This window comes from Phaseolus vulgaris, chromosome 1, assembly GCF_000499845.2.
Source record: "Phaseolus vulgaris cultivar G19833 chromosome 1, P. vulgaris v2.0, whole genome shotgun sequence".
Lineage (NCBI taxonomy): Eukaryota > Viridiplantae > Streptophyta > Magnoliopsida > Fabales > Fabaceae > Phaseolus > Phaseolus vulgaris.
The window spans coordinates 33775312-33792172 of record NC_023759.2 but is presented as its reverse complement, the minus strand read 5'-3'; the positions used below and the strand labels follow the sequence as shown (position 1 = coordinate 33792172).

General features: G+C 33.8%; 1 protein-coding gene across 1 annotated transcript; it reads left to right on the top strand.

Annotated features, from left to right (window-relative positions):
- Window positions 1–2872: 2872 nt before the first annotated feature.
- Window positions 2873–15487, top strand: LOC137816154 (F-box protein At2g41170-like). The gene is made up of 5 exons (XM_068619238.1): window positions 2873–3501; window positions 3597–3664; window positions 4029–4201; window positions 4386–4460; window positions 15214–15487. The coding sequence occupies exons 1-5, from the start codon at window positions 3031–3033 to the stop codon at window positions 15387–15389; spliced, it is 963 nt and encodes a 320-aa protein (XP_068475339.1). The 5' UTR covers window positions 2873–3030; the 3' UTR covers window positions 15390–15487.
- The last annotated feature ends 1374 nt before the right edge of the window (window positions 15488–16861 follow it).

Below are 16861 nucleotides of genomic sequence, written 5' to 3'. Positions count from 1 at the left end.
AATATTTCACAAAATGGGAAGATAAATTTTTTAATTAGATTATCAAAATAAATAATATTTTCAATTTCAGAGGATTAAAAACCTATTTAATCTAAAAATTTATTAGTAATATATAAATATTATTTAATTATTAGAAGAAATTTCACTTAGCTTTCTTGAGACCATGCTAAATGATATTCACCTCTCTTTAGTTTTAAATAGACATTCATGTCTCAATTATTTCTAATAAAATAATAATCACATCCTCTTTTATTTGTATATCTATTGATATTGAGATAATAAACTTGGTCGGAACAAGTGGGCTTGTTAGTCCGTCCTTGAAAAGGACAAATTAATATTTTGAAATCGTCAATTCGTATTGGTTTGACCTGTCTAATCTGTCAATCTGTCGGATCGTAAGTAAAGTTAGACGGACCAACCCCTCAGCTCGTCCTTCTTTATTTATGGTATTTTTGAAGAGATATCATGCTTTTGTAACTAAAATTGGTAATTGTCAATATTTTATATAAAAATTTATTTAGATTAATTTTTTTATATATCATTTAATTTATTGGAATATTGTTGATATTTTTTTTGTTAAGTATTAAACTTTCTTTGATTATAATATTAAAATTTAATTCAAATTTATTGTTGTTTCTTGTAATTTTATTGTTTGAAAAGTTATATCAATGACTACAATTAAATAAATAGGTCTAAAACAAACAAAAAAACCACAAAAAAAGAGAATTATTTTTAAAAGCATAAACCAAAAAAGTGACTGGTCAATCCACCAACCCATCTGTCTACCCTATAATGGGACGGATTACTACTTTCAATCTATCCTATATCCATATCTATATATTTTTTTAGAAGATGATATTCACTACAAGAAAATCATTTAATAGAAACCAATTTTAGAAACAAAAAAATAATTAGTCTGACTAAATTAGAAACCATTTTAGAGACTACAAAAATTGGTTTCTAAATTAGTTTCTATTATTGATAAATAGTTTCTAAATTGGTATCTAATTAGCTACCAAGGTTTTTGCTACCAAATTTAGAATATAAATAATTGGTAGTTAGAACCTTGGTAGTTAATTAAATACCAATTTAAAAACTATTTATCAATAATATAAACTAATTTAGAAACCAATAACTTTTTTAGTCTTTAAAATGATTTCTAATTTAGTCACGCAACTAATTATTTGTTGTCTCTAAAATTGTTTCTATTTAGTGATTTATCTTTAATAACTGATATTGACCTTCATATTTATTTAAAGATAACATATTAATTATAATTCAAAATTGTGAAAATTAAAAATTAAACTTTTAAAATACAAAGTAAAAGAACTTTTTTTTAAAAAAATGAATGATTTGATTATAAGAAAATTGCATTCAATTTTTAAGATCTTCTTAAATGATATTTATACGTTGTGGAAATTCATATAACATAACGCTTCATTCTCCATTATGTGCGGAAATTTATTTGGTCAACAGTATAGTCATAGTATTAGTATCATAGAGGAAATCAAACTTTCATACAGTGGGTTAAAGAAACTCGTTATAGAAAAAAAAAATAACATCATGTTATTAACAAAATAACACCTTACTCTTAATTTTATTTGTATTAATATGTACAAGTAATAATAAATTCAATATATGTTTTATAGTTATTTATTTGTATATCAAAATAGTGTTTTTTTTCAAAAATACAAATTTTAATATTTCTATAACAACTTATAATTTAATAACGGTATAATTTGCATGATTTTTAATATATAACAATTAAACCATTAAAAATTTTATAATATTTTAAAACTTTAATTTTAATTTTCATAATTTATTATTTAAGTTTTAATCAGTATAATATTTTTAAATCAAATAAATAAATTGAATAATATTTTAATAAAATTTAAAGAAATTGAATATTATTTAGTAAAAATATAAGTAAAATAAATATCATTTTATTAAAATATAAAAAGGTAATTTTTTATTTAAAAACTAGGAAAGATACTTTATTAAAAACATTTAAATATCTATTTTAAAGTTAAAAATTATGAATGGTATCTTAGGTAAGAAACTACTAGTCATAATTCGACCCTTCACCTGTATTTTTTTTTTCAAGTAAATTAAAAATGACATTTAATATTTCACAATCCTTATACAAATCCACCAAAAAAATAATCTAGTATTATAAGCATGTAAAATAAAACAAGTCAGATTAAAGCTGCATGTAAAACCCCTATTTAATCATCTAAAAGAGCCTAAGCTTCTAAAGAGGGCATGGACATGACAGCAACGAAACAAGACTCAAAAGCAGGATCCCAAACACTCTTACTCAACACAGCAGCTTAAAGCTCACCCCGACATCTCCAAAACATGCTAATAAGATGAATTCTAATCTGTTATGTGCACGAACCTACAAAAAGACAGGAAAGATAATTAGATGTGCACGACCCTTCACCTATATAATTAGGAAGATAATTGTTTTTTGTTTTAACCAAAAGTCCAAAAGATGAACCAATCACGAGACATTAGCCGGAACAATGGATGAATCGAAAATGATCAATGACTTAGAAATCATCGAAAACATCTAACGGTGAATCCAAGGTGTCTCTGGATTCATGACCAAGTCATTTACAGTTGAAAAAAAAATAACTTTCAGTTTGTCAAATTTAATTATATTTCATCCTTCTTAATTTCAGTAAAACTCACTGGTTCACACATGTATACGTCTTAAACTATATGCTATTTTTAATATTTTTAAAGCTTTAGATATTTTCATTTGTCATTTTAAAAACATGTATAAACTACTTGTTTAATTGATTTGATATTATTTAATAAAGCTCTTAACAAGGACTTGGCAATTCAGAGCTATGTTTGTGATGGGAGATCCAGTTTGAAAGAGATGCCTATGGCAAGCTAGAATTCTTCGTTGATGAGCCAACTTTTAATTGTTGATTCCTTTCTTCCAATTTTGGGCTTGTATGGTGGAGGCTGCTAAATCATTTCAAACTAGCTAGGTATCTTTGAAGTTTTCAACAAACCAAAATGTCATCTGAGAAGAACTGTGTGTCAAAACTGGAGAAGCAAAAAGATTGCAAAGTTTATTCTCTCTTAGATTTGCCTGAGTGGACCATGGATTGCATTCTTGAGTGCCTTTCACCAATGGATTTGTTTAGAGTGGCACAAGTGTGTACCAATTTGAGGGACAAAACCAGAAATGATGCTTTGTGGGAGAAACTCATCAAGCAGAAATGGGGTAGGCTGCTTGGTGATGCTGCTTACCATGAGTGGCAGTGGCACACAACAAAATTTGCAAACACACAAAGCATCTTCTCACTTCAGCAGAATCAAACCGGATCATGTGGCTCTTTCAGTGGTGTTTGGCCTTTCCTAAACTTTCATTCTTATTTGGAAAATTTCACTGACTTGATTACTTTGTTTAAAAATTGTTCCAAAATGGCTTTGTATATCTGTCTTGAGAGTGGTCGCTTCTGGTTTCCTGTTCAACTGTATAAGGTAACCCTAACTGATCATAATTTATATATATATATATATATATGTGTGTGTGTGTGTGTTTTTTCAAGTGTAACACTACATAACTTTGGTTGTAGGCTGCAAATCTATTATGCTATGATGCCATAGTCAGCTATGACTCTAAAAGAGACACCTTCAAAGCAAGGTAAAGTTCAATCCTTGAGAATAATATATAATTAGTCATTGATGTCCCATGTTTGTTTAATTTGGAGTAAAAGTCAATAGTAATATTTTTCTTTAGTGAAATGTTTGCTACCCTCTTTCTCACAATTATTTTCCAATATTCTTTTCCTATAATTCAGTAAAGTTTATTGGAAATCACCAATTTTAATGATTTTGGTAATTTCGATTAAATTTTGTTTAATTATAGAAAAAGGTATTTGAGATAATAGATAGTATTTCTTTTCTTTAACATAGCTTAATTGTGCAATATGTAAAAATATAAAGGAAATGCAATGATAGCTTAATATGTTGATTTGTTTATGGCATATATGCTTTATATTTTACAGGTGTCAAACTGGTGGGTGGCGACTGACCGAGGAAAATATTCAGTGGGATAGGTTGAGATCATCACCAGTTGAAACATCTCCAAGGGAGGTTCATATGTCTAACTGTATGAATGATTTAAAACCTGGAGATCAAATTGAGATTCAGCTGAAAAAACGCAAAGAATCCCCTTATTGTTAGTAATTAATTCACTCTTATCAACATATCTTTCTTTAAATAGAGTATATGTTCCTTATTTAACTTACCATTATTTCTTATTCACTATAACTTCATAAGAATTTGACTATGATTAACAAATAAACAAACCTTTACTTGTTCTTTGTAATTAATTTATTTCCTATTTTGAATGAGTAAAATAGATTGGTGCTATGCTGTAATTGGTCATTTGGAAACATGCAACCAAGATGTGAATAATTGTCGTTGCCAATATAGTGGTAAGAAAGATTCACCTCAAAAGTTTCATAAATGCTCAAGTATCTTGTGTGTACAACTGAGAATACATTTCCTTTTAATTTCAAATAATGTTTTTTGGTAAATAGAGAAGTATTTGAAATGCTTCAATCATTTTACAGTATACATTACACAACAAAGTTTTAATCATACACTCCTTACTGTAATGCTCATATAAACAAATCTTTTAGACATAAAGTAAAATATTTTGATTGAATTCATCTTATTTTTTTTGCAGTAACTAATATAATAGATGTCTCTTCAACCCTTGTATCTTATATAAAAACAACTAATGAGACTACGTTGAAGAGACCTTTAGGAGAATAGAAACATCTCCCTGTATACACATTCACAATAAGAGAGATTCCCATTTGTGGACATCAATGCACTTATCACTGTTTTCCTCCCCAAGTTTTTGTAACCACCTCATCTTGTTAATCTGCTTCCTATCAAAGTCTAGTTGCAGCTGTAATTGGGTTTATTACAGTGGAATGCATACAAAAAAAACATAGTGCCCATACATATATATACATACGGGACTTCATGCACTGCAAATTGTACTCCTCAACAACTAGTCTTGTTTCTTTTTCTCATACTTTATTTTCTTTTGAGTGCAGTTCAAGCAAGCAAAAATGATTAAAACTATGTTTTGGTAAGTAGTGTTGTGTTGTACTGATTCTCACCCACTTATTGTACTTATCACACACACTCCTTTGACTCGACATGTTAAGAATAGATAGCTAACTGTTTCTTCTTTCATATAATTAAAAACACATGTTTTGATACCTAGCTCAACTCCTTTGTTGTGTAACATATTTTGTATTACCCTTCAAGCAAGAAGATCAACCCCTTTGTTATGTAACATATTTTGTATTACTCTTCATACTATGATAAAATATGTATAAAAAGCACAAGGGCTGTAGCTCAGTTAGGTAGAGCACCTCGTTTACACGAGCGCCAAAAGTCAAATTCTGGGGTTTTTTATTCCACAATTCTAAAGAAGATGTGTATACGGTAGTGCTTTCCTTTTCTAGAACCTTTTAAATAACATCTCATCTTATATTCTATTGTAGGCAAACTTCACAACGTAAACTTGTTGTTCGTCACTCTTTCAAATCCATTCTTCCCCATACTGCCTATTCCGAGGTCTTCTAACTATCTCTTATTCTAACTCTAGTACTTGGTTTCTCTCTAGATTAATCTTCATTCCCATGAACTACCATTTCAACTTCCTAATTGTCCTAATGTGCCTCCTTACTCACGGCATTGCCATAAAGTCTAGGATATCTCTTTAAGAATAACGTCTCCTAGTTATCTGTCATCCCAAAATTTGATCTTATCGCATACACCTCTCTTCCAATCTATATTTTTCTCAAATCAATTGTCTTGTTGTGTGCATCCTCAAACTCTTTTAATGTCTCTCCACCACCCGGACTCATATCTATCCTCTTCACTACTATTCAAATACCTTCTTGATCCATACTTGGATTCTATGACATCTTTCCATAATTCGTTTTATTCCTTTCCTAATCTCCACTTCCACTTTCCTAATAAATCACTATTAAAGATTTTTATATCCTTGACATTCAACCCTCCTTCTTCCTTTCATTTACAAATATTTTCTCACTTGACCAATTTTCCTACTCTCGTGTTCCAAACCCTAGAGAAAGTATTTCTAGATTTTATTAACGTATTTCTCCACACTAATTAGCATTTTAAAATATAATAAATAGAACAAAGATATCCCAGTTAGCACAAATTTAATTAGGGTAACTATCGACAAATGAAATGCATTTTTCTTTCCATTTGGCCAACCTTTTCTTAATTTTTCCTATCATACCCTGTCAAAAAAGGATTTTTTGTGGTTATCTGTTACTTGTATCCCCAGGTATTTGTATCCCCGAGTATGTAAATAGAATATTCATGATATTGCAGTTTAGGATCGTCCTGAATCTTTTTATAGTGTTATTTTCTACTCTTATACCCCATATTGTACTTTAGTAGAAACTCACCTGAAGTCTCTATGTGAGCTCAAAAAACCTTAGAATACACTTCACATCCAAAATAATATTTGCATTGCCTTTACAAAATATTAAGGTGTCATCTGCAAATTGTAGCATATTGACCCTCAACCTCTTTTTTCCCTACGCTTACACTTGCTAGTATATCTTTTCTTAGTGCCCATCTCACAAGAAAGGAGGTTAGAAGAGCCTCAGGTAGGTCTTTTGTATAAGAGTTGAGGTATCCCTGAAATACCTCCTCTGTATTCATTCGTTTTTTGTTAATAAAAAAAAAAACTATCAAGAAAAAGAAATGACACCAATGGATCCCCTTGTCTCAATCTTTTTGGTGGTATTAATTCACCAATTGGGCTACCATTAACTAAGATTGATATTGTTGATGATTCCATGTATCCCCTTATCCAATATATCCATTTAGAACAACCCTAATCTTCCTAGCAAATAATATAAAAACTCTCAATTGACAGAGCCATATGCCTTCTCATAATCTAATTAACAATGATATATCTTTTCTTCTTCCTCTTAATTTCATCCACCATCTCATTAGTTATTAACACACTATATAAGAGTCTTCTTCCACTATTTTTTTTTATCAGCAATGAATTAATAGAATAAAAGGGGACCTTTAAGGGGTGTCCCAACCTGTATACAGAAATTCACCAAGTTAAATCTCCAACAATACAAAGCAAACTAGGTGAAACATCACTAAGTTGTAGAAATATAAGTTAACTAAGGGGCCTCCACCACCCTTACCACCCCAAAAAATTGGTTCCGATAAGAACCAACAAAGACAAAAAGCAGTTATTATTACTGGCTACCAGCTCCCTATAGAACCACAAACCAAGCATTATGTTGTCGGTATACACTAACCAAAAGCTAACCATTTCCACAACAACCTAAGTTAATGGATATCAGACTTCTGAAACTATGCACCAAAAAAACAACTTTTCAGTTGCTGACTCTTCCCATTTAAACAAATATGGACCAGCAATAGAGTCTACTATGTTATATTTCCAAAGTGCAAACCAGCTACTCCTGCCAATCAACTTCTGAGACACTTCACTACTTTGACTTTCTTTCCCCTTTTATTCCTTATTCTTCTCACAACATGACATGGCTATTCATGTGCTCCCTGCAAGATACTTCTTCACTAACGTTATGTTGAACCTTGTGGAGGATCCTGACCAACTTTTGCACCAGCTTCCTCAATCAAAGAGAGCAGAAAAGTTGAACATTGGTGCTTGGTTTAGATAGGTCTTTAACTTCCAGCTTCACGAACAGGTAAGCCACAGACAGTTCCAACGAACCTGTTCCTTCCAATCTACTTCCCTATTCCTTCATACCAGCCAAAACTGACCCCTTCATCACCCAATATGCTTACACAAAAGCATACTGCAGTAAAACAAGATTTCTGTAGAAAAAACCAATAAAAAGATAACCCTAGAGCCTACTATTATGCTTCATGGATACTAGTTCCTAAAGGGGTTGACTAAGAATTGAGACATGTCTAAACCACATGAGCAAGCTTCAATTCTTCCCAAAAATTGATAGCAAATCCCTGCACACCAACAAAGCATGACTATTCAAAATACCAGACATTGGCAAACCTACATTAACAAAAAGCAGTACCTCCCCTGCATCAACTTCAGTAAACTGATGTTGTTTTGGTTCTTGCTCCATTTTAAGGTTAGTGAAGCTGCAAATAAGTACACAAATTCCTCCACTGTTTCTAAGACCTACCCAGACTGTCATTAAGCAGCGAAGCCCTCACCACTTACATTAAAGGGTTTGCTTATAATTTGCCAACTCCAGTATGGTTTGGCTTATTAGTTCCAACAATACAGCAACTGTGTAACAATTGCTCATTGGAACCACACTAACTCCAACTGGGTATGGTTTGCTAAACCGGTATCAAGTGGCTTCAAAGTACCAATCTCATACATTGTTCATTTAGTTTTGGTGGCATAAAGGCTTACAAATATTTCTTCACCACTTTGTTAAGAACGAAGAGGTACTGAGTGTATTGTGGAGCCACCATATGTGCATTCAGATCAGCCAGAGAAGTCACCGAAAGTATGTTATGATTGGTTAGCATGCTAAACCTCTGGTACTTGATAACTCCAACTCACACCAGAATCACCTGCAACTTCCTCCTTCCTCCTCTATAGTAGCTTGGCTCCATCTAAATCCTACTTACTTGTAGCTTCTGATACAAGACATTGGGTTCATGACCCAATCCACAAAAGAGTAACTAAAAGAGTGCACCTTGTGCTTCATCCATAACCAGGACTTGAGTTGTGCTCTTTGAAACACCTCGTTTGCCTCTACTACCCCTTGTTTGAACACAATCGAATTTCTATGCTCCCAGATACACCTGACTATAGTTGCCCATACACTTTTTCACACTAGATTTTGTTTAAGACTAACCTGAATCAAATGGAAGCTCTCAAATTGGGTCTCTAAATCATTATGTTGGACAAACAAGATTCCAATCCACTTAAATCACAAGGACCAAACACACATAGCAAATTTACATTCCAAGAAAAGATGTTAACATGATTCATCCTTGGCCTGACATAAAGCACACAAAGTGGAGTCTAACATCACCCTTCTCCTACTCAAGCACTCTCTAATTGGTAATCTATCCAACAAAACCCTCCATGTTGTGGTCATGATATTGGGGAACGCCTTAGCCTTCCATGTCAATAGCCTCCCATTTCATCGTTCCCCCACACCTGAACATCCTTTTTTATTCCCTATTGACATTAGCCCCTGAAATGTGCATAATAAGCTTTGTTTCCATCAAGGATTCCACTCAAATCTGACACACCTCCACCGCCATACCGATTCTTCTCACTCACCTACCTCTTCCACCTTTTGTCCCTGATTTAACGACAAGGAGTATAATCTTGGATATAATGTTTTGAGGTTAGTATTTCCAATCCACACATCCTCCCATAACTTTTCTTTGTCTCCGCGTCCTAATTTCCAACCTATTTCTTTTTGAAACCATCCATCTCCTCCTCCCTCCCTACAAACTTTAAATAAGTCTCTCCACCACCAGGATTGGAATTTCAATGGTATTTGCGGATTATCAAGTTCCAAACCATACTTTGAAGCCAGCAACTCCTTCCACCTCCCTTTCTCATCTGATATGCATCGTCATCTCCATTTAGCCAATAGAGCATAATTAAACTTTCATATGTCTCTAAAACCTAGACCTCTCTCCTCTCTTGATTTACAGAAGTCTTTCCATCTTACCCATGAAATCGGTTTCTTCTCCTTCCCCCAACCCCACAAAAACCTCCTTTGAATATTGGTAATGCTTTTACAGACCGAAATCGGCGCTCTGAACAGGGACAAGTAAAAAAGCGGTACTGCAATAGTGATGACAGATTTTATTAAACAAATTCTCCCTACCATGGACAAGAATCTCCCTTTCCACACATTGAATCTAGCTTTTAACTTGTTTAGAACCGACTCCCAAAACCTTTTCTTCTGTGGATTTCCTCCCACTTCTAGGCCCAAATAATTAAATGGTATTCCCATCTGAGCGGTTCAAGGTCTTTGAGTAACAATCAAGACTGTTTCTCTGGACATTGATGCCTACTAGCTTTGACTTATGAAAGTTTATCTTCAATCCTGAGGCTAGCTCAAAACCCTAAGAATAGACATCAGGGTTTGTAAAAGAGTCCTCACATAAAACAAATGTGTCATCCGCAAATTGAAGCATGCTCATTTTGACCTCCTTTCTACCGATCTTAAGACCAGAGAGAAGATTGGCCTTCACAGCTTGCCTTACTATCCCAGCCAGTCCTTCAGCTACCACTAGGAAGAGGAAAGGAGCTAAAGAGTCACCCTGCCTCAACCCTCTAGTTAGTTTAAATTTCTCCGTAGTACTCCCATTAACTAGTACTGAGATTGTGGCATTTTCCATACATCCACGAATCCAAGTGTTCCACTTGCTGTGGAATCTCATTCTATATAACATATCATATAAGAAATCACATCTGACCGAGTCGTAAGTTTTTTCAAAATCCACCTTCAAACACAAACCACTCCTTCCACCCTTCCTTAGATCCTCTACCACTTCATTAGCCATAAGCACGCTATCAAGAATCCCTTTTTCCTTTAAGAATGTCGATTGGAATTCATCAATAATAGAGGATAGAACATTCTTTATTCTGCCAGCCAACACCTTTGAAATGATTTTGTATATAGTACCTACTAGAGAAATGGGTCTAAATTGCTCAAGTTTAACAGGGTCCTTTACTTTAGGTACTAATGAAATTAAAGATGCATTACAACCCTTCGGGATAACACCTTATTCATGAAAAAGGGTCATCACTGCCAAAAACTCTTCTTTTATAATCTCCCAACTTTTCTTGATAAAGTTGAAATTGAAGCCATTAGATCCAGGACCCTTTGAGCCTTCACATTGCCACACCGCATCCCTTATTTCTTTCTCGGTGAAACCAACTATCAGGCTCAAATTGTCTTCCAAGGATAAAGACTTAAACTCAACCATATCAAGTCTTACTCCAAAATATTTTATTTCTTTAAATCTGTTTTCAAAAAGCATCTTCGCTTCTAGGCATACTGTACTAGGTTCCTCACACCATTGTCCCCCAACCCCAACGCCCTTTACTTCATTTCTGAGTCTTCTCAACCTCAAAGATGAATGAAAGAACTTAGTACAGGAGTCCTCATTCTTGAACCAGTTTGTTCTAGCTTTTTGGCAGATAAGGGATTCTAACTTTTTATCGGTTTCCCTCAAACGACTTACCAAATCAATCCTTTTCAACCTCTCACTTTCCAAAAAAACATCATTGCAGTCTTGGCAGTCTGAAACCTCTAATTCGTGTAGAATCCTCTTCTTTGTGCTAACAATGTTACCAAACACATACCTATTCCATAACTTTAGATCACCCTTCAAGCGTTTCAACTTTTCTTTGACCGTCGTGAAGACACTCCCCTGGACTAGATAGGAAGACCATTTATCCTTCACCATCTCAATAAAACCCTTCTCCATCAACCAAGCATCAATGGTTTTAAAGGGTTTGGGACCCCAGTCCTTATCCAAGGATTTCACCATTGAAGCACAGTGGTCAGAAACTTCCCTTTGCACATGGGCCAGTTTTGCAGCCATTCTTTAGTGACAAGCACTCTGTCTAACCTACTCTTAGCCGAACCATTTGAGTTAAACCACGTAAATTTCTTACCTACCAAAGGTAAGTCAAGAATAAAATTGGCATCAATGAAGCTATTAAAGTCTCTTATCTCATTTGACTAGTTATCCCTAACCCTTACACCTTTCCTTTCACTACGACTTCTTATGGCATTAAAATCACGGCAAAAGCACCAAACCGATACTTGGGATGTCATTTAAGATTAAACAAATCCCCCCACATGGTCTTCTTTTCTCTCAAAGAACATACAACATAGACATTTACCACAACACATCTGCAATTAGATTTAAAATGTTGTCCGAAAACAGCAATGAACCCCTTCCTCATCACATGACTATCGTAACTAAAAGTTTCTTTATGCCACATTGACAGCAAACTTCCACTTCCATTTTCACCTTCATAGTGTAGCCAACCAACTTTGTTGTCCCCCCACAAAGAAAAACATCCGGCTTCCGAAAGCACAACAAATTTTGTTTCTTGAAGACACATAAATTTCACTCCCTCACAAGCTATGATTTGTCTCAAATACCTAGCTTTGGTACTTCCCCCCAATCCTCTTATATTCAGGTTTACTATCAACATAATAAACCATTCTTGTTACCCTCCTCAGAGCATTTCATAATCTCCAAATCTCTCTCTTCCAAACATAGTTATTCTTTTACCACCTCCTCTTCATCCCCACGGTAGGTTATCCCTGCTTGCTTTCCAATCTCCCATAATTTTGATGGTTCCACCATATTACCAGGATCACAGTACTGCAACTTACAATTATTAATATCCCCGTCCGAGTTAGAGGCTGAACACCTACCGTCTCTGTGGTAAGGCGAAGTCCCAATCTGCGGAAATCTCGCACTTAGTCTCACTTACCTCCTTGGGTGAGAGTTTCACCTTGCGTTGGCGTGGTGGAGATTTGGACCTAGTTTCCACATTCGCTCCCTCCTCTCCTAGCTCTTACGGCATCATCATACCTGATTTTACTCCCCCTAGAGCGCCATCACCTACACTAATTTCGCGAATAACAGAATTTTCCTGCATCCCATCTTCCTCCCTCATCTTTGACGATGAACCATTCTCTAGCACTGTGTTATTTGACCAGCTCGCCACATAGATTGTGTTTCGGTCCTCCTTGCAGTCACTTACCTCCAATCCTCCAACCAGAGTTATGTAAGAGGCATTTATACTTCCTTCCTCACATGCGAGACCTGCTTGCGTTGGCCCTGGTCCATACCCACCATCTCCCTCTTCGTTATGGGCTAGAGTAGAGTCTTGACCCTCACCTAAATGGGCCTCCAACTTCCTTTCATGGGCCGAAACAGAAAAAGGTACTCGAAGAGTATTATTGCATTCAATATCCAGGTATTACAGATAAAGGCGTGTGCGAGGGTGCTATTACAGGTAAAGGCGCATGCTTGGGAAGAATGGTTATCAAAGTCAAAACCTTCATATACCTTTTGTCCTTTTCTTTCTTCATTTGTGAAAGAATTAATATCTTTCCTCTGACAAACTTTGCTTTTTGAAGGTGAATTCCCAAAAAACATTTTTTTCGTATGTGAGCCCTGTTCACCACCTCCCACTGCCTCTCCTCCCTCCTCCTTCCCTTTTGACCGGAAAACCTCCCCACCCCAAAGCTTGACCTCCTCCTCACAACTTTTGACCGAAAGAGTTGTTTCTTCTACATAGGTTTCCGAAGAGGAAACACTATCAGACGAATCAAGGAAGTGAAGATTATCCTTGCACATGCCTGCAAAAAAAAACTGGAAGCTCCTCTTCAATGACAATGTTACACGTTTGGTCATTGATCTGCATGCTCTTCGCCAACTTAACTCTGTAACTTTGTGGAAGGCGCACTTGCAATCTTGCATATTCCAGGTTCTCCCACATTAACGTGGATTTGTCAACAGACACCAACGTAGCCTCCTCTCCTACCACTTTTGCAAAGCAGTCCTTGTTCCAGAATGACAATGGTAAACCATAGCATCTCACCCAAATGATTTTGTGATCTGCTACACTAGTTAGCGACCAAGGCTCAATGCTGACAAAAACACAGTTGAACCATTCTTTATTATACTTAAGAAGAACCTTCATACTCTCCCATTCTCTTAGAGTTAGTAGAACTAAGTCATCCCCCAAGAACCTCATTCTAATCATGTTCATACCCCCTTTCATAAATTCTTCTCCCACCAAAGCAAAGTCCATATCATCCTTGAACTCGCCTACAACACTTCTTTCCATCCAAGGCAAGATATAATGTTGTGTTTTAAAAACTGGCCCCTTCGTTGACTTTACTTAACTACTTTTCGTTGAAAGTTGATGTCGTTTGCAAATATTGTTTCAAATCAATGATCTTATGTTGGGTTTTCGTAAGTCTATTAGATAGAGCTTTAGATATAATCTTATACAAACATTCTACCAAAGATATGGGTCTGAATTCATCTAGGTTTTGTGTGTTCTTAGTTTTGGGTACCAAGATTATGAAGGATGTGTTACTTCCTCTTGGTCACCTCACATCCCTAATTTTAGTCATATAACTCTTAATTTTTTTTTTCTCTATAGAGCTTCTTGTTTAAAGCTTATTTTGAACAAAGATGCAAAGAGTTGTTTTTCTCTTTAACCTTTCCGTCTCTTCCAATCGAAATTTTCTTGTCCATTTCACTAATCTCTTTCATGATTTTGTGTTTACCTTGATATATATCTCCAGACACCTTCTTATTTCAATCTCTTAGATTTTGTTCAGCCTTTTCAATTTCTCTTTAAAAATAAACATCCTTTTACCCCTTATCTCGTGACTATTCCATTTTACCTTAACAAACATTATTTGTAATATATCGAGATTTCTAAAAAGTGTAGGTCGCAATCATTTGAATTCAATTTTAAAACAATTGCATAATGATTAAAAATTATTTTGTCTAGTACAAGTTGTTTGCTTCTTTACCACACATCTAACTACTCCGATAATACTAGAACTCTATCTAATCTATATCTAATCTACTTCTAGTTGTCGTTTGGTCTATACCATGTATATTCCCTCCCAACCATTAATATATCCATCATTTCTAGATTTTCAATAAAAACATTAAATCTATGCATCTCCCTTCTATTGTTGTTGACTCAAACCCTTTCGTTTTTTAGTGCCTGTCACCTAATATTAATGTCCGCACTCCTAAAATTGTTTATTTCATCCCGCATAATATTTCTCTTTTAGCTAAATGCACACGATGAGTATACCTTTACAATTGTATCCTCTTGATTGTGTTCTCCCCATTTCCTTTCCAGGATTATAAATCGTGTATTAACTCTCACATCCAAGTCTACTTTTGCACCAAATACTCATGATACCTCTGCACCATTTATGGATCTAGTATATGTTATTATCACCCAAATGACGTAGCATTTCTCTTGACTAATTTTCTCTCTTTTTATTTCTTTACATATTTCTTTATTTCTTTAATACATACTTTAAAAGTTGTTTATTCTTTTGGAGGGGTCAAATATGAAATTCATTGTTGCAATGTTTAACTCTGTTGCAGACAAATTAGTAGTGGAGTTCAAGCAATATTCACCTTCTAGTAGAAATAAAAGATCAGTGTTGAATAGAAACAGGCATGAGGAACAAGTTTCATTCCTTCGCTGGTTTGGTGGAATCAGAAAACTTGATAAGGAGGAGGAGATTGAAAAGTGGAACAACCTCTTTGCATCTAGATAACTAGATTGTGTCCACCGTTCATATGCTTGGACCAATAATACATGTTCATTATACCTTTTGCTCCAAACGTGTAATGCAGAAATAGAATATGTTATTTGCTTTAAAGTAAATTTGTGTTTCTCACATCTTATACTCTGATTGCTCTTCAACTTCTCATTAGTTACAAAGAAAGAGGAGAAAAAAGCCATGATGAATTAGAAGGGAATTAGCACATGACATGAGACGTTAGTTTAAGATATATATATATATATACACTTAATTGCTCAAGAAAAAATGGGTAATGAAAGATAAAGAAATCCAGAAAAGAAGTAAATGATATGATAAGAAAGGAAAATAAGAAAAATATTAAAATCCTAATAGAGTTTAACAATATCAAGTTCATTTTTAAAATAATAATAATAATAATGTATAAATGAAATCAATAGTTATCAACTAAACTAAATTATTGTTTAACTAGCAAATCTCACATTAATTATTTTTTTTATTAATAAGAAAAAAAAATTTGGACCACTTCGTAGTGGTCCAACCTTTATACAAAAGGAATAAATCTTCCAAAACTTCTTCCTAAGAACAATAAAATCCTACCAACAAACTAACAAAACACCAGCAAACACCCAACAAGAAAATAACCAACAACTCAAAAAAACACTAAATCAAATTAGACCAACATGAGATCAAGACACCAATCAGAATAAAAAAAGCTAGTTGAGGTACCTTGGAAGTTATCCAAGACCAAACCTTTAATAGAATTAGAGCAAACATTTTTGAAACATCAATCACACCACCTTTAAAAATTACCTTATTCATGTGTTTCCAAATCTCACTTATTACAACAATCCAAATCGTCTCCCACTCAGCATTAACATATTTAGGTGCATTAACATATTCAATTCAGGCAGGTGCACTGCACATCTTGAATTGTAAAAATGATGACATGATAAATTGAAAGAAATGGCTAAACTCCATCAGACAATCATAATTATTTAAGGTAGATTTGTTCAAATAGTTTTTTTTTATATTTTGTTTCCTTTTCTTCTAAGATAAAAAAAATATAATTTCATACTCTCCCTTTCTTATGTTTTCTACAATAACCGAATTTTGCACACGAAAATTAATATATATATATATATATATAATTAATGTTATATCTAAGTTTTTCATTTAACCAATGTCTCAAAAGTTAGTAATCCAAAAGAATTATTATACTAAAAAAAATCATATTAATTTTATAAAAAAATAATAATTAGTCATTATATTAACTAAATTAGATATTATTTTAATGATTAAAAAATTATTAGTATCTAAAATAATTTGTACTATTAATAAATGGTTTCCAAATTAGTATCTAATTAGTTGGTAGCTAAAATTTTGGTAACTAATTAGATACCAATTTAGAAATTGTCTATTAATAATACAAATTACTCTAGATACCAATAATTTTTCAGTTTCTAAAATAATACTTAATTTAGTTA